Below are 19,840 nucleotides of genomic sequence, written 5' to 3' on the forward strand. Positions count from 1 at the left end.
AACACAAATACCTCGCTTGGCAGTCAAAATCCTCAAGAGTGTATCACCAATACATTTATCCCAGTCTCGTTTGTGCGCATATCCTGTACTCCAGTCTGGATTTGCTTTATGTTTGACAAATGTTTCATCATTTGCTACCTCCCACTTTCTGTTCAAATCATTCCCTCGACTCTGAATGCACTTTCACCATTTGTCTTGTCAACGGTTAGCCATACCTCAAATACTGCGTTCTCTGTAAAGCTTTTCCTTATGTTCTCAACCAGATAGGCTCTCCCCTGCCTTTGCGTTATGTTGGCTTTTACTTTTTCTTCCCTTAAATTACAGAGAATATACTTTTTCCTCATCCAGCTTTCTCATCTTTGTATCCTCTCCACCTCTTAGCACAGGGCTTAATACATGGACAAGTAAACATGCATTTAATTTTATTTCCTACAGATCACTTTACATTTATTGAAGAAGTTAATTTGCAATCTAAACCAGAAGTTGATTCAGTGTATTTTATACCATCTTCATTTATAAAATGGTTTCTGTGAGACTATCTCTTCAATAGGCCAATTGAGCTAGGTTATAGTTTTTCATTTCATATTTTAATTCACTCTATTTTTAGGAGACTGATAATGGCTGTAACAAGTAAACTTAACATTTTTTGTAACCTCAATGTGAAGAGAAGTTGTTTTTGCTCGTGTTAATAGTCCAGTACAGCTATAATCAGGTAGCTCTCCCCTATGAAGTGATTCAGAAGCCCAAGTTCTTTGTTCTTTCAGCTCTACCATCTTCTAGGGCCCTTAGTACACGGGTTAAAAGAAAGTGAAGGAAATTGCCTGTTTCTCAGACAAATAAATGCCAGATTTCATCAATGTAAAAATACACATTACGTCAGTCACGTTAAGTTTTGCTTCAGTAAGAAACAACCTCAGAATATGAGTGGCTCGCAACAACAGAGGTTTATTTCTTACTTGCACTTTATAGACTGCTGGTTGAGTGTGGCTCTATTCTGTCTCTTCTGCACTCTGACACCCAGGCTTCAGGAGCAGCTCCTGTCTGGGACATGGCTGGCCTCATGTAGAAGGAAAAAGTAAACTGACTTAAAAAAAAAATGGCACATATCACTTCTGCACACTCTCGTTTTCATTTGGTTGAAGTAAGTTACCTAGAGAAGCCTGATGTCAGTGAGATGGAGGATTTTATTTCTCCCGTTGACACTGCAAATCCCGTGGCCAAGTCTGATGGTGACAACACAGGGATGTACGCATGTGTACTCTTACCACAGAAAGGAGCAGTGGGTATTTTTAACAATCATACACTTCACTATACTTTATTCACATTTTAATATTTGTAAAATCGGGATATTCTTACAGTCAGTGGTGAATTATAATTACTTGGCAGAATCTTTTTTTCTGTTTAGAGATATAAAAATAATGCTGTATCTTATAATCAATACATCTTAGGTTTAAGGAAAGTTGATAGACCTCAAGTCTAAATGTATTCGTCTGATTCACCTATTGATTTTCAAGTGTGTGGATAGTTTTCAAATGAAACAATAATGTAGATTTAAAGGATAAATAGATTTAAAGCCTATGTTGTTGAGTTTTCCTTTTACCGCTGATCTAAAGCTGTTTTAGAGTACTCTTCAGTTCTGTAGTAGGGACAGCTATAAAAACAGTAGAAAAAAAAAATGAGTGAGAGAAATAATGGAATAGAATAGAGTTTGTAAACTAGCCACATATAAAATGTTACAAGAATGACACCACATTTTTTTTTGAATTTGACACCTAAAGTAAAGGCAATAAAAACAAAAGTAAGTCAAACTCAAAAGCTTCTATACAACCAAGGAAAAGGATTATGTCCTCCTTAGAACGCTTGTGCTGTGTCGCTTTCTTTGCTTTCTGTCCAACTTGAAGCAGAATCCAGGAAGACAGAGGGAGATGAACCTCTCACCTGTTCGCTCTGAAACCGTGTTCCTGACGGCCGCCTTTCTTCTGCCAAATTCGTTCTTTCATCAGGCTCTTTACTCTTCCTACAACCCTCTTCCTCCTTCCTTCGCTTGGCCCACTGGCCTCTCCTCATTCTTCAGCTTTTAGTTTAAATGTCAGGCCTCAGGTTTACCCTGACCATCTTCTCTACCTCACAGTTGTTCCCTTTATGAACTTACATCATAATTTGTAATTATTCACTTTCTGATTTAGCTGTTTTTGTCTGTTTACAATTCTTTTTGCCTCATGAGGGCGGGGCCTAGGTCCTCCTTGCCTACTAATGAAATCTCAGCAGCGAGAGTGGCACGGAGCAGGCACCACATGTTTTTTGAATGAATTGGTTGGGGGGTGCTATTCCCTCATGCACTGAGGACCTTTCAGAAAGCTTTCAGATCATTTCCAAGTTGAAATGATTTCTTAAGCTCATGTGTCCACATCAGGAAGCTATGCAAACTGCAGGAGGTTTTGTAACAGCCGCTGGATTGTAAGCTCTGTGAGGACAGGGACTACACTTGAATTTGACACTCGGTGCTTCCCATCATAGGGCCTGTCACATATTAGACACTCATATATATTTCTTGATTGAGTGAATAGTTAATTCTGGTGTAAAGTCATAGGCTGGACACCAATAGTAGCAGAAATTTTACTCTAAGATAAAATTTTGGATAAATTAGAGAGAAACATAATGTTTACAGGTAACTTAAAACCGGTATGCTATAACAGCAATGCAATACATGTGTATCTTCTGTTATATTTTTTTTCCTTAAAGGGACCTATTGGTTTACCTGGAGAGGTTGGGATGACTGGGAGCATTGGTGAAAAGGTAATTTCTTTCATTATTTTGTTCAATAGTAAGGATTCTAAGCTAAACTCAAAGGAGAGACATCCATGTGATATTTTATGCATTAGAAATCATTCATAACTTAAAACATATTACCTGTATTGAATATCTTAAATATATTGAAATATAGTTAATAGCAGATATGTTTCTGATTTTTAAAAGGCAGAATACTCATTTGGTTATAATGATGTGCTCTGAAGACAAAAGATGAAATTGGTGGTCTAGGTTTATGACTAGAAAATATTTAAAGATACTTTCTGAGAACAAGCCCCTAAAGGAAACAGTTTTGAAAGAGAAGAATAAGTTATCACTTTACCTGATCCAAGTTTTAGTCACAATCTCTTTATTTCCACTTGGAATCCAGTATGAAGTTATTCATGGATCTTTTTGGCTGTTGTGATGGAAATTGTAATTTGCTTAAAGATTTCCTAGAAATTATTATCTTGGGAATGATTTTCCATATTGAGGTTCAATTTAGGAAAGTTTAAAAAAAGAAAGAAAGAAAGAAAGAATTCCTCTCTTGAAACCAGCAAGGGTATTTTTTGAAACTTTTTTAATGGAGTCTTATAATGGACCAGTGGGTAATAAACCCAAAACTTCAGCTCTTTGACTGAAACCTGACTTGCTGAATATAAATTGTAAGCATAGTAGTCTAACGCAGTTACTGTGCAAGGCCACTGTTTGTGAATAATTAAGTAGAGCCAGGATTAGAAGTGAATTACACAATATTCCAGTTATTTCCATCTGAAATTTTTAAGTCAAAATCAACATATCTAAAATTCATCATTTTTTCCCACATCCAAACTTGTCTCTACCCAATTATCTCATTTCTGTTAGTGCCTTATACCTATCTCTGTTCTAGTTCCCCAGGATAGATAGAGTGAACGCATCTTTGCGTTTCCTTTTCCTCCATCCTGTGTGACGTATCTTAGAGGTTTTTCTTTACAGTTTAATCCTAATAGTCAATCCAAAGCAGCCCCCTCAGACATACTCTTATTAATCACACTCACCCTACCCTTCCCCGTTCTATCTTCTAATCCAGCCTACACATGATATGCAGAAGACTGATTTTGATGGGTCATGATGGAGCATTTTGAAAAACCTTCATTAGCTCCCTGTTGTTTAGACTGTTCACTCCTCTGCTTTGCTGTCAAGATACTACATGATTTTGACTTAATCAGTTCATGCAACAATTTTTCTAATATTCCCTGGTATACGTCTTTCTTGCTCCTCATCTCATATATTACATGCTTGTTCCTATTCTTATGCTTACTGTTTTCTTGGTTTAGAGCATCCTCTCCCCTTCGCTCTATTTATTCACAGCCAAAATATTAAATTCCCATCTCCTCTATAAAGTCTTCGCAGATGATTCTAATCCTACCCTTCCTGGACTTAAAATAAGTACTGCACAATTTAAAAGTTAATCGTCCTTTAATTGATTCATCTTTGTTAATGTCATAGCTCCAGTTCCTTGTGGGTAGACTCTAAGTCAAGTTATTGTTATATTCCTCCAACTGTCAGAACATGAAAAGTGCTTAATACGTATTTATTTATGTTTTGTTAATAATGAAACAAATATAAAATGACCTCAGTTCAAAAAATTTAGATGGTGTTTGCAGTTTTTCTCGTTCTGATTTAGTTACCTTTGTGCTAAGTCGAATCTCCTACACTGACATTTTCAAAATCCTTGGAATTTCAATGTGTGTCAGTTTAGACCTTTAATCTGCTGTGGCTTATTTGATTATTAAGTTTATGCTTAATTGTGGTGGACAGACTACAGAAATAAATTTTTGTTCAGTGGTTATACACTTAGTTAATTTTTACAATATGCTTTCATGCTTTTACTATTCTCATCTGTTATGTCTCAAAATTGTAAGCATTTCTGCCTGCAAAACTTTGGCATATGATGCATGCTTAATTTTAAAGCCCGTTTATTCATAATTTCTATTTTCTTCATTGTAATAAGGCTTTAGTATTTTATCCTATCCCTTGGAAAGTATCTTAAGAGGATTCTTATTATAAGAAAAATATAGCAACTTTACAGTAAAAATGCAAAATTTATAAATTTGAAGATCAATGAAAATGAGGATGAGTTTCCTGTCTAGGTTTGGCTCTTTCATGACTGATTAACATGTCTCAATGTTTGGCTTTTTTCTTTGTTTTAAAAGGGAGAGCGTGGAAGTCCAGGTCCACTAGGTCCCCAAGGGGAGAAGGGTGTTATGGTAAGAGCTCAGTGATTTGAAGGACATGCTTCCAAAGAACATAATAGAGTTAAGGCATTTCAGAGGGGGAATTGACTTGAATGAAATTTAAGTAAGTGAAAAATGATATTTTATAGTAAATTTCCATTAGAATTTTCTTCTCCTCTAAGCAGTTTACTATTCAGAATGCTGAATGCTGATTGGCACTAAAAAGCATGCAAATCAGATGGCTTGGTCAAATGAATCTATAGTTTTAAAGAGAAGGATTAAACCATCACAAATTAGCTTAAGTGGATGAAGAGGAAAATTCAATTAAGATTCTACTTTTCTTTTATAACTTATCTTTTATATTGCATGTATCATCATTACCACTTTTCCTAAGTTTGTAGTCAGGAGGTAATTCTCTGATATATGAAGGATCAGAATCTAGAATTCATCTTACATTCTTATACCTTTAAGACAGTAATAACTGATACATTTTTGGAAGGGGTTACTTTCTCTTTTTTTTTAGTTGAAGTATAGTCAGTTACAATGTGTCAACCTCTGGTGTACAGCACAGTGTCCCAGTCCTGCATATACATACATATATTCGTTTTCATGTTTTTTTCCATTAAAGGTTATTACAAGATATTGTATATAGTTCTCTGTGCTATACAGGAGAAGTTTGTTTTTATCTATTTTTATATATAGTAGTTAATATTTGCAAATATTGAAATACCAAGTTTATCCCTTCCCAACCCACCCTCCCCACGCCATAACCATAAGATTAATTACTGTGTCTACAAATCTGTTTCTGTTTTGTAGGTGAGTTCATTAGTGTCTTCTTTTTTCTTTTTTTAGATTCCGCACACATAGCTGATACATTTTACAACTAGATTACAAGGGTTTTTTTAGTACAATTTCTAAATGTGATAGGAACTAGAACAAATAATTATTTTCAATAAAAGAATCTTGCCTTCAGATTTTCTGAAAATTGTGATGGATCTCGGTGGCACCTAATACTGTCTACAAATTCATTTTATATAAATTTTTCTTCAATTTTAATTTCTGTATTATCCATGAAGCTTTGTAAGATTTTTTTTTTAACCTATCTCCAATTGCTATCAACTAGGAAATTTAATACACTCATGAGGCTAATTAATTTCAGGAATTATTACCTTCTAAGGCATTCTCTGAATTGTCTGAATATGGTTAATACCGTGAAGGCTGTGGTCCTTCTAAAATTTGACAGGCTAGAGTATTTGTACACATTCACGTTTCTAAATTACTGAAATTCCAGACCTCTCACAATCTAATAAACAGCACATACATCTATTCATACGTAACAACCTACAGAAAGGTAAGATGAATATTCTCTTCTTAACAGGTTTTAATATGTGATTCTTTAGCTAGTAAATTTCTTTTTAGGCAAAGAGTTTCTAATAAAAGTAAACACAGCTTCTGTGTAGACATGTTTTATTTCTGTCACCTATCTGTGAAACATTTCCTAGGGCCTCATGTCTTGGATAGGAGCGGGAGAGCTTATTGAATTAAATTTTATAGTTTACTGATTTGTCATCAATGAAAATAATTAGATATGATGGAGAATTTATGTCTTCTATATTTTTACTTAAATTATAGGGATATCCAGGTCCCCCTGGGGATCCAGGACCCATAGGCCCACTGGGATTACCTGTAAGTACAGAAAAGACTTTGAATTCCCTAGAATGTTTAAATTGAAATCCATGGCTTTGGTTACGCTATATGTTTTTATGCAAAATAAGTAATGTCTGAATTAACAGAGGCTTCTTCTATCCCCACTCAATGCAAAATACTCCAGAATATTTCATGGTATCTTGAACTTCCTGACTTCTACTTGCTCTGTTATGTACCACTCACTTCTAATAGTACAACTCTGCCGACAAAAACAAAAGACATTTATTGACACAACATTGTAAACTATAACTCAATAAAATAAAAATTTGAAACAAAGACATTTAAGCTTTCTTTTGAAACACTGCATATAAGAACACAGAGTCAGCAATCAGAACTTAGAAATAAGACCAATTGGATAAACAATCACAAGTGCAAGTTCCAATATATTGTTCTTAGAAATTTGCAAATATTCTCAGACTGATAAAATTCATAGAAAATACATCTTTACTAATCAGAAATTGAGTTTTGAAAATGCTCCATTTGTGTTTACCAAAAGATAATGAAATCTTGTCCCTAAAGAGAGAGAATTTGCTTATCAAAATTTGACAGTTATTGTGAACTTAAATGTGAAAAATATCAGCATTTGTGATCCACTAAGTAAACCTATAATCAGAGGTTTATGCTGTTTTGTGAAGCTTCTGATTTGAAGGTAAGCCCAGATTTCTAGTATATTCATAGACAGGCTGTTGGCTTCAAAAACTAGGAAGATTGATCTGGGGCACAATTGCCAGTCTTTTTACCCATGGAACATAAGAAATAGATTTTAAATCCTCAAACATTTCAATGTTTTTATCTACCTAATGTTGTGTAGATAAATACATTTTGTTTTCTATTATTTATTGGAGATGATCAGGTATAAAAATAATTCATTGTAATTGACTTAGTAACAAATAACTTAATCTTCATTGCAGCATATTCTTTGTGGCATATTAATTTGGAACATTTTGTGGCATTTTCATGGTAACAGAAAAAGATTTATTTTTATGTGATGGGATTATCATAAATATCTAGAATAATGAGAAAGAAATCTTGTAACAGTAGCCATTCGTTCTTTGATGGACCAGGCGGATTAGACTGGCAGACTGGCTAAGTGGCTGTTTCTCTCCACCTCCATTCTGGATGTGTTCAACACAGCAACTGCTTGGTCGGTGAATAGTAAACACTTCCCCTTCTTTGTTCAGGATGTAATAACCTAGAAATTAAATTTCTCTAAATAGTAGAATATGTCAAAAGCACAATATTGGAGGACAGAAGTATAGTCTTTGTTTAATAATTAAAATATTTTTTAAGAAGACTAATCAATTTTAAGAATTTCAAAGAGAATTATATGTCAGAATAAAAGTTACAACTACTATTCTCTTAACATTCTTGTGAATTCTATAACTGATTTTTAAATTTTCAACATGTAGGGTCATGTGGGGGCAAGAGGACCACCTGGGAGTCAAGGTCCTAAAGGACGAAGAGTAAGTTATCTAATCAAGGAAGTACATTAACCTCAAAAAAAAAATGACATCATAAATAGTGATGCGCTCAGCAAAAATAGGTCTCTGTCTTCTAGACTGTGCTTAGATATTGTTGGGTTTTTTCCCTTGTTTTTATTGTGTTGATGACCTACCTACATTAATTGAAATGTAATTCATAATCACTTATAAAACCATAGTTTTCCGCTTTGTGTTTCAGAAATTTTACTAATTGATATAGAACTCTTCTTTCTTATTCCCAACTTCCAGTGTCCTTCTCTGGGGGAACTGTATATGTGAAGATGTTTAAATACATTATTTTTCTACTCAGAAGAGATTCATAGAGCAAGGGATAGTAACAGCATGACAAAATAAGAGTGATAAGAAATGGAAGGAAGATACACAGGGTGACTAAGTTTATTACCTGTAAATAACAGGTAGGATAATTATTATTGCCTAGTAATTATGCTTAAGAATTTAAGAGCTTTTACTCTAAGTCTTTTAAACATTAAATCCTTTTTTTTTTTTTAAAGAAATAAGAACCACCTTTTACTGCATGCTTGTCATATGCCAGGCACTTTTACCTCTACTATCTAACTTAATATTCAAAACCACTCTAAGAAGGAAAGGCATGTATCTTAAATATTACAACTGCAGAAGACGGAGCTCAAAGAGTTTAAGTATACAACCAGTAAACACACAGCAAGTGGCACAACCAGGATTCAAACGTTAGTGTGTCTGACTCCAAAGCCTGTGTTTGTCTGATACCTCATTGAATATTATTTTTCCTTGATTAATTTAAAAATGTAGGCTTTAAGAACTCTGTTTTCTCCTCTGTCTTTACCTTGAGTTTTACAGCTAGTGAAGAAAATATTTTAAAACTCTAAAAACACGGCTTCCAACTAACAAATTTTTTTTGTAAACTGCCATTTTTTAGTTGGCAAATGGGAAAAAGTTGTTATGAATACCAGTTTAAAATAACGACTTCAATTTCAAGTGAAGATTAAAGAAAGAGAGCATATTTTTCTACATTATCATTTCTTTCCTGAAAAACTATTTTCCCTTCGGGGTTTTGGATTTACAGTCTATAAATATTCCTGATGGCCACATCTATTTTAGCCCAACTAAGATTTAAAATAATAAAATTTTAAAATGGTGGAAGGCGATCTGTACTCTTGTCACTTAGTGGTCTGTATCCTGCCAGCATTCAGTACTTGGTCAGGTCAAATGTGTTTATTCAACTTTGTACTACTCATAGTGGGAAAGTTCAGTTTTGTGACTGATTAAAAAAAAAAAGGAAGGAAAGAAAGGCTTTTGTTAGCTAAGGGATTGAGGAGGTCTTATTGATTATCCAGGCATAAGCCATGTGCTGAAGCAAGATGTGCTCCTCATCCACTTGTGTCCTAAGTCATTTGGAACGTTCATCTCTGCAATTTTCTAACCTCTCTGTGATCCCTGGGCAAATTGTTAATCTTTCTCGATTCGACACTTTGTCTTCAACTCTTACCTCCTCAAGGGTCAACTTTCCTCTCATCCTCCAAATACATTGTACTGATTCATTCCCAAATGGCTTCTCAGAATTATTTAAAGCTCACCTAGTACTTTCTAAATACTATCTTTTTGTTTAGAAATAAGGGCTTTGTGTAGAACAAAAGTGCTTTCTTTATAGGAGAGTGTTTCAGGTAATCAGTGAACATTGGAAATACAAAAAAGAACTGAAGGCCAGAATATCTGAGAAAATATAGTACTGCAAAGTTCCGTTCTAATTATCACCCAGTATCCTCTTCTCCCATCAGTCCATTCTCCAGTATGGATGTGATCTTACCACATATCCTTCCAAATGTTTTCACTCAAAAAATGAGAATGTATGTCCAGCCCATGGAGATAAATGAAAAAGGTATCTGGCTGGCGATTCCCGTGCCCCAGCCCTTTCTGGCTGCCCCAAAAGCTGAGGGGATCAATATTTCCTGCACACTTATAACACTTTATGACACACAATTGTGTCACAGTACATTGGAGGGGAAGCCAGGCACATTTGCACTGAGACCACACAAAGAAATATCATTATGGAGCAAGTGCTTCTATGCCCGTGCTGTTCTGACTGCGATTTGTACTGTTAGCAAATGTGAACATGTGAGCATCATGAATGGTAGGGACGATCCCCAAGGAGTTTGCCTGCTCATGTGCTTCCCTCCTGAATACATCCATCTGCCACCCATCCACCTAACATTTACTGATTTCCTGCAGTCTGTCAGACACTCTCCTGGTATCCTAGAGGACTGAGGTTAACTATTCCTTAGATCTAGACCACATGGATTTTATGGTTTAATGACTTACAGTCCAGTGGCTTTTGAAGTGTCACACAATATTGACAGAGGACAGGAAGAGCTCAGAGAAGCGACAGTGCCTGCCATCTCAGGAAACAACCCAAACAGCTTACTACATTGCTTAGTAGCATGAAAATTTGTCTGACTTGCTTTGTGAAGACTGTGTAATCCTACCCTTGATATAGCTGAAAAAGTTAACAGGATTGCCTGAAAATATTCATGTAGTTTGAGATTCCTAGCTGGGAGAGTTGGGATAAATTTAAACTATTATTATTTATCCTACATACTCTAAGCTTTGTTATCACCTGCCAAGTTTGACTGAAGAAACGTTAAGTGAAGTGAAATAATGTAATACATTAATGCTAATTAATGTAATACACACAGTCATATCCCTCACACAGACAATAGATAGGCTAGTAGATTTCTCTACTACAGTACCAGAGAGAGAGTGGATTAGCATTTGAGGTCACTAGGAATCAACACAATCTTAGCTATTGTCCCTCAATGTGAGTAGTTAACTCTTTGGGGCTGGGTACCTGATCCCTTGGTGTCTCTCCGGTAGACACATGTATGTCCAGCTGCCCTGACAGGAGAGAGAACACACAGAGCAAAGTTAACTTCATCATCTTTCTTGCCCATGGATTGGCCCTTTGATCATGAAACAACTTTAGATTTTATATCCTTTCTTTAGAGGGGTGGTTTGGTGTCATATAACTGAGTAATTTTTTTATTCTGACTATGCTGCTTAAGATTTAAATGGGCAGAAAAAACTGAAATAACTATTGTTAGAGATATGTAATGTTAGAGATTTTCTATGCAAGATGTAGAATGAATAGGGCTACAAAAACTCTGAATGTGGCCCCTTCACGGAAATGCCTATCATATTGGGAAAGCAGCCATCAGAATTTGCATTTAAATTCAATGCTAGTGGAACCTGGAACACTCCAAATGATAAAGAAGAGCTTCTTCTGTGGTTTCTTCTCCTGAAAAAAACCCTATAACAAGAATAAAATCAAAGCTGAGGCATCTGAGAATGGAAAGTGGAATATAAAAAACTAATCTTACTGTATTAAATATGTATAAAACGAAATATAAAATTAATAGGTGGGTCAAGCAAAGACAGATATGGTTAAAAGTAAAAATAAGTATACTGAAGCTAAGTTAGACGTTTGTTCTTTTGAGAAGGGCTGTTTCTTTCATTCATAGTTCCTGGAGCTTATTAAAATTGATTACAAGTGTTATAGAGATGGGCTTGCAATCCTCATAAAAGTCTCTCTAAATATGCCAGTGCACAGTTTATGTTAATGTTTTAGTTAATCACAGTTTTTAAAAATTTAACTGTAGCATTTATATGGAAGTGGTTCTGTCCCTATCATTAAATGCTTTTAGGACTATATTGATTATTCAGGAATTTAGTGAACTTTAGTTAAAATTACTGCCTACAATTCAGGGTACTTGTTATTCTACAAAACATTTCTAGTTTATGTAGCTGAGCTATCAGATTTTATTCTAGCTTTTAGAAACTACTAATAGTCACTCACTATAGCCAACTTTAACTTTTCTAAAAGAGGATAAAGAAAAGATTATATTTTTTACGTTTTTATTTAATTTTATTTGCTTAACTAGAATACATTTTTCAGGAGCTCTATAGGTAATCATATATTTTAAGGCAGGTATTAGAAAAAATAACTGTGTACTCAGGTGCCTATTATGATGTTATTTGTCTAATTTTCTTAGAACTTGTCCTGAAGTTTATTTTGTCTCAGGAGCCAAAGAAGGCATATACACTACCCCAGAGATAACGTCTACAGCCAATAGTAAAGTGAAATTTACAGATGTTGATAAAGCTAAGATTTTGGCTAATTAACTGAGCCTGAACTGAAGCATAGAGAGCACCAAACTTTCCTAAAGTTCTGCCAGGTTTAACCTCTTAACTAGCAACCTCAGGCTTGATAGCCTTTAATTAATGTAATTGCTACACTTAGACCTTTTTTTTTTTTAATGTGGTTATCTTTGTCATTACTGCAGAAACTCTCTTTGTTTCCCGGTTTAGTAAATGAAATAATAAATGTGAAAATATTTTTAAGTAAAAATATTTTTTGATGTAAAACATTAAGAAATAAGTGATTATCATTAAAGAATTCCTTAATTTTGGAGGGAGTTCCTTTCAGTTCTAATACTAATCAGCCTTTAACCTGAATCCTAGCTCCAGCTGTAAATCGATGTGCTGTGAGCTATAATGGAGGAACGTACAAAGGTTTGTGGAAACCCAGAGAGGGGAGAGATTGGTTCTGCCAGGGGAGCCCAGAAAAGAATCTAATTCTTTCATTTCTGTGTGCCTTCACACAAGAATAAAATTTAAAAGGACTTTTACATATCAGAGAAAAACAAAGATCTTACAAAGTCAGGTTGGATTTTAGCGGTGGGCAACAGCCATGCGCATTGCCTTGGCTCTGCCCCTACTAGCTGTGTGACCTTGGGCTGGTTGCTTTACATTTCTGAACCTTTGTTTCTTCATCTTTAAAATCAAGGCATTTTTGACCAGCAAACATATAAAGTTCCTGGCATATTCTAAGACTGCACTAAATGGTCTTGATAAATGTTGGTGTCCTAATTAAGACCTGTTCTCAGGAACAGAGCTGATAAACTTCTTAATGCTAAGGCATAACTAACAAGAACAATAATAATAGTAATCTTTATCTGCTGAGCTCTTATGATGTGCCAGGCACTGTTTGAAAAAAAGAAATGATGACTTAATAATTTCCCCCATTGTGTGAATATGCAGAAAGGTATGGGGAAGGGAGAGAGGAGGGGAAAGAGAGAGATTTGTTAGGAATGGGGAAATTTTATCATTATGCTTGTCTGTATAGTGATACATAATCTGCACTGTGCCAAAAAATTGTCTGAAATAACTACCAACTTGTATTTCTTGGGTTGAATGTAACACAGATATATGCCTTTTAAATAAAAGTGCTACAAAATAGAAAAAAATACCAATCAGCATTTTACTTGTAAATATTTAATATTCATTTTGTAAACTTCAAGTCCTCTGTTTCAGCCTGAATTCACTTGCTAAGAGGATTAATATTTATATAATAAATATTATAAACTTAATAAAAAGCACAATTATTGAAAGTCTTTGGACATTTAGACATTATGTGAAGCCGGTAACTCGCTTAATTCTGCAGGCTTCAGTTTCTTCATCTGAAAAAGCAGGGTTTAGCCTAGTTCAGCCTTGCCGGTGGGTGACCTGTGTGCCGAGGCTGAAACAGGCAGTCAGTTATGAGACTTTCCTCCTGTGCGAGATGCAGCCTTTTCTACATAAATATCCAGGCAACCACTTAATCATAGTTTATCTAAGAAACAAGACTTTTTTTTTAATGATCTTTGGAGCAAATAATTTTTTTTTAATTTTTAAAAAATTTTCTGCTCTGTGTTTGGTGGCCTTTTGAAGCTTCATCCTCTTGGCTGCTAACGTGAACCTAGACGGTGATCCTGACTCTGGCACTGGCCTTGGAGCTGCCGGCCTCGCTGCGCTTGACTGTCTAGAGTTAAATCATTGTCCTCTCCCCACTGCCCCCTTTCTGCCCTGAACAAACTTGCCTTTCCAGCTTGTTCTTACTTTAATGCCGTCATCATTCTACTGGCTCCGTACTTACAAAGCATCCAAAAAAGACAGAAGTTTCAGTTTGCAGAGGAGTCAAGGGCCTAATTACCAGTGGATACCTTTCTAGATCTTACTTGCCTTCTGTGGTATTTTAGAACGTTAATCAGTCATTCCGTTTCATACTCTCTCAGCCACGCTGCTATTACTCCAAAAAAATTCGCAGAGTGTTTTTCTTACAGGGCAGAAAAAGGGAAACAGGTATAGAAGGTGCCAGCAAAAGAGAATCAATACAAGCTGCTGAATTTTTACGATGGTGATTGTTAAGAGCAAGGGCCCAAGGGGTCTTTGCACTTACAATGTCAGGGTCTTCCTTTAATCATGGTTTTCTTTTTCATCTTCATTTACTTAATTGTCAAACATTCCAAGGATGCCCTCACCTCAGGACCTTTGCAGCTGCTCTTTCTCCTGCCAGGATGATTTGCATGGTATACACAGTCTCCCCTCCCTCAGGTCAGCCCACATGCTTACCCACGTGTCACTTCAGAGAGCATCCTCAGGCACTCTGTCTAAAATAGGGCCCTTCCTCTGACCTTGGACTCTTCCTAGTCCCTTAACTGCCTTTATTTTTCTTCATTATACTTGACTACCTATTGTCATTTTATATTTTAATTTTATATATCAGTTTTCTTGTTTATGAATTCAGGGAATTGTCTCTTCTCCCTACTGTGTCCTCTGGGCCTAAAATAGTACCTGACTTATGGTAGGGACTCAGTGAATGTTTGTTGAATGAATAACATACTTTGAAAGTCACTTATCTGAATTAAATCCATACTCCTCAACTTGACATTGAAGGTTCTGCACAATAACACTGTCACTTAGTTTTGCAGCTTTTTGTGGGAAAATAGGGCAGGAAAGTAACCTAGGGACATATCATAGAGAACCTTAAATAGAGATTGAAAAAATGGTAGGGCCAGAGCTACAGCTTTGGCTTTAGTGTGACCTGTGGAGCTTTAGGTCCCCATGGAGGGCGAGTCTCCTCTCCCATCCTGCAAGTGCCTGAGAGGATCAGGGGATGCAGTTACCCTAAGAGCACCCCGGGAGAGAATCCTATTATAGCGAATAGCTTTTTAATGATACGAAGCTGAATCAAGCTGCCCTCAGATGGGATACAACAGACGATGCTGAAGCCTACAAGGCTTCTCCAAAGCAGCATGTTGTATTGGGATATTTATGTCACCATTTCGTACAGAAATCTTCAGTGCCTCCTCATTGCTTATTGATTTAAGTACAAACTCCAGTCCTTCACCTTTGAAGTCCCAGTCTTTCCACAATTTTTTCTTAGTATAGACATACTAAAAACTACTCCATGTAATCAATAGCTCAGCTAAACAAACTACTTTTTTCATTCTTGGTATCTGCCTGCCGTACCCGTTTCTCATACTATCTCTCTACCTAGAATTTCTTCTAAAGCATGATCTCCAAAAGTCAAAATAATATCTTTATTCTCTTTACAAACATGGGAAAGCTCTCTCCCTCCTTTGAATCCCGTTAGCCCTTACATGCCTTATCTTTGCCTGCATTATAGTTACTTCTGTAATTGACCGTACCTTACAACTGACATCCCTATACGCTTAATGCACTGCCTTTACCACAGTAGATGTTCAGTCAGTGGTTGTGGAATTGAATTAATTCCCTTGAAAGGGACTTTAAGATCTTCCAAGGACAAGGAACATATACTGTCTTATTAGAGAATGACTTTTGCTGCTAATGCTTCTTCATGACTTATTTCTGAATTAATATCGATAGCAACTTAGCTGAGAAGTTTTGAATTTACAGGAATGTTCCCAGGAGCATTTTCTATTCATTTTCTGTGTCCCTTGCCATCTTTCAGTTGTCAAGCCAGGTGCATAGCAGGGAAGAATGCAGATAGCCTTCATTTTCTAATAAAGTGAGATGAGTGCCCTCCCAAAGATAGAAAAGAAGACTGAACAAACAAGCCGGCTACATTAAAGTTATTTCAGAGTTGTCTTTAGACTAAATCCTGTATCTCTGCGGAGTAAATGATAAGGTGAACAAAGTATTTAAATAACAAACCTAACCTACACTGTAGCTACCTCAGCAACTGAATCAGCTGTTTTTGGGGTCATGTGATTTACTACTTGGCATTAAATCCTAAACACACTGGCTTGATTCTCCCATGCAGATAGGTTCATCCGTATATTCAGCCATATATTTTGCTGTGTTTATAGCACGGAAACAAGCAAAAGAAGTCTGTCAACTGGAAAAGAGTATAGTGCCTCCATTTGTAAGGATGCATAACAGTAAAGGAATATTTCAAATTAACAGCAGGATATTGTTTCCATCTCTAGGGACCAAGAGGACCAGATGGTCTCTCAGGAGAACAAGGTATACAAGGTGCCAAGGTAATCACTGATTTTCTCATTTCATGTACAGTTAAATTTTTTTGAGCCCATATGTCCTACCTGTCTAAAACCTTATGCATTTCCTTATAAAAGTATGGTTCTAAATTTTCTCTTAGTCTAGCTATGAAACATGCATGAAGTTTTTACTGCACACACAGAAATGGGTTTTTTTAAATTACTAAACTGTATACTCGATGTCTTACTCTTTGGCATGTGAATGTATGCTAGCGTGTGGAAGACCATACTGCACATTCTTACTAACACACCTGGTATTGATTCTCTTTTAGGGTGAAAAAGGAGATCACGGGAAAAGAGGGCCTTCTGGTCTCACTGTAAGCAGTAAAGCATTCCACATTAAAGATAAACGGATAAAGTCTGCTTTCCTTGGGGTGTGACTGATATTTGGGGAGGCAGCTCTTTGACCTGGGCGTCTTCTTTCTGTGCAGGGTAAGGCGGGGAGCCCCGGAGAGAGAGGCGTTCAAGGGAAGCCAGTAAGTAATTGAAAATAATCAAGTGATAAACTGATTTTATCTGATTTGCTGTCTGACGCAACTCTTGTTTAGTAATCGGGTTATTAAGCTAAGAGAATACAAGTTTTCCCTCATTGTCATTAGGTCAGGGCTCTACCTGGGCAAGCAGCTTACTTGCTCTGGGTCTTCTTTGTCTATAAACTGGTAGTGGTAACTGTTACTTTTACTTCACCTCGGTTATGACCGTTTTCCTGTAAAATCCATTTCAAGATGAAGTGGTGTGGTATCGTATAAATATACTGAATATTAATAAGGCTAACAGAAGAAATTTCTTTGAGGCTTCTTCCTTAGTTTTGTTTTAACTCAGCTTGAGTGTTGCTTGGACCCTTGGAGTGAGGAGCTCTGTGTGTCATCATGTTTTGCCATGGCACTGCTCTGAGAGTTTTCATGTAATGCTTAATATTTTTCTGCCATCAGAAACCTCAGAATTATACATTTTTTTCCTTGAGACATAAGGTCTGTGGTTATCATCACCGAGGGAGAGAGATGTTAAAAAATAAAAGAAATATATACACACATACATAAGATATTACACATATAAATATATATATATATATAATTTTGAGCAAAGGAGCCTAAATGTATAGGTTTTTTAATTACTTTCATTTGTAATCATAATTTTAATGACATTGTGATTTGTCATACACATATATGTATAATTTAAAGTCATAAAATTAGACCATAACTTAAATATACTTTAACTGCAGAGTCAGAAAAGCATAGGACAAAAAAAAATTTTAGCTGCTGTAGTAATTATCACTAATGTCATTGCATTTACTTGTTCCTCTGTGAGATCTGCTGCCCCCTGCCTGTTATTTTCCATAATAGCATTATTATTTTCGCCTGGTCAAACCTGAAATAGTTGATCTAAAAGAGAAAAAATGACTGTATCTAGGAAAGAACTTGTGTGTGACACGTATTATTAATTGAAGTCATCCCCAAAGAACGTTCCTTGAGTATTAATATTCATCATGAGTTGTACTAAATTAAGGTAAATCATATTTCGGTAGATTCTTTCCACTTTGCTACACTGTATATAAACCTAATATGTTGCAGTGAGTGGAGAAATTTAGAATTCATCAAGTTCATTCCTCTTACTTTAGAAAAATGAGGCTGAGGGAAATGAAAGTACTTACTCATTTTGTGCGTTGTTGACATTCCTTAGAATTTTACATTCATTCTCAGCCTGTCAGATATGCCTGGATAAATGTAAATTTTAATAGTTCGATTTCCTCGGTCAGACAAAAGTTACCAGAACCATTTGTAACCATAGCTTATGGCAGGTTTCACAGACTACTGGAAGAGCAAAGTTGCCGTCATAGATGACATAGTTCAGACAGTAAATCATGAGTCAATATTAGTTGTTGAGGTTTACTTCGCTCTATACATACCTGCATCTTCTCGTTCATCTTGACTGAACCAAAATAGACTTTGAGATCTTAGGGAAGCTAGAATCAGTCAAGCCAAGAACTCCAGATGGCCCCAAGGATTTACTTGATCCTGCACGGTAATCCCAGTGTCTCCAGGCATTTTATGCACTGTCAACAAGCAGGCAGTGCTGTATAATAAAAAGGTATATTGGAGGTCAGGTTGACCTTTGTTCTAGTGCGCACTCCTAATAGCAGTACAGTCTTGGTTAAATTCCTTAGCCCTCTGGGTCATATTTTCCTCATCTGTAAAATAAACAGACAGCTCTAAATTTTCATAGTTCTAAAGCTAGGTATTAAATGAAAGTTAGTTAACACATACAGTGCTCTGCCAAATCAAGATAAACAGGAAAAGTATCTTTGTCCCACTGGCCAACATTGTTTCCTGTATTTGCCTTCCACTCACATGCAGATCTGACTCAAAGGGAAAATCAAGAGGAAAAGACATAATTCATTATCTTATTAGGGTGATAAAGTCTAGATAACCGTTTTTAGTTTTCTAAATCGTATGAAAACTGTAACATTTCATACAACACTGATTTTTTTTATCGATACTCTTTCAGTTAATAAGATAGTGTTAAACCTTTAAGTATGACTTTGTATTGCTCTGTGTCTCTGATTCTGTCAAATTTTGCTTCATGTATTTTGCAGCTCTATTTTTAGGGTATTCATATTATGATTATTAATTATAGCTTCCCAATCAACTGACCTTTTTATCATTATAAAATGTTCCTCTGTATCTCCAGTAATACTCTTTAATTCCTGGTTTTACTGTTTGTTTTGAAATCTACTTTACTTGATATGTAAGTCTCTCCAACTGTTTACATGGCATATCTTTGTCATTCATTTATCTTCAGCCCATCTGTATCTTGATGTTTAAAGTGAGTGTCTAAAAGTTGAATCTTGCTCTTTTATTCATTCTGACAACCTCTGCCTTTAAATTAGCCTTTGCTCCATTTCCACTTAATGTAATTATTGATATGGTTGCATTTAGGTCTACCATTTTATGACTTGTTCCTCTGTGGTGGTCACAGTGGTATTCAGCACCTACTTTAGGCATTGGGTAATTTTGAGAATTCCATTTTAATTTAGCTGTTGGCTTCTTAACTATACTTCATCTCATTGTTACTTTTAAGTGGTTATTCTAAGTCAGGAGTCAGCAAACTTTTTCTGTAAAGTGCCACAGAATAAATAATTTAGGCTTTGCGGGCCATCTGGTCTCTTTACAACTACTCAGCTCTGTCATCATAGTATGAAAGCGACTGTAGACAGTATGTAAGGGATTGAGCGTAGATTTGTTCCAAAGAAACCTTTATTTACAAAATCCGGTGATGGTCCAAATCTGTCCCCCACACT

The 19,840-nt window shown here is 35.8% G+C and overlaps 1 protein-coding gene across 1 annotated transcript in view; it reads left to right on the forward strand.

Annotated features, from left to right (window-relative positions):
• Nucleotides 1-19,840, forward strand: part of COL24A1 (collagen type XXIV alpha 1 chain) — a 397,032-nt gene that overhangs the window by 250,667 nt on the left and 126,525 nt on the right. Inside the window, exons 30-36 of the mRNA XM_072974057.1 lie at nt 2,743-2,796; nt 4,983-5,036; nt 6,636-6,689; nt 8,120-8,173; nt 16,474-16,527; nt 16,815-16,859; nt 16,974-17,018. Coding sequence (XP_072830158.1) covers nt 2,743-2,796; nt 4,983-5,036; nt 6,636-6,689; nt 8,120-8,173; nt 16,474-16,527; nt 16,815-16,859; nt 16,974-17,018 — 360 coding nt within the window. The remainder of the gene's footprint in view (nt 1-2,742; nt 2,797-4,982; nt 5,037-6,635; nt 6,690-8,119; nt 8,174-16,473; nt 16,528-16,814; nt 16,860-16,973; nt 17,019-19,840) is intronic.

The sequence above is a fragment of the Vicugna pacos genome, chromosome 13, assembly GCF_048564905.1.
Source record: "Vicugna pacos chromosome 13, VicPac4, whole genome shotgun sequence".
In the NCBI taxonomy this organism is placed as follows: Eukaryota; Metazoa; Chordata; class Mammalia; order Artiodactyla; family Camelidae; genus Vicugna; species Vicugna pacos.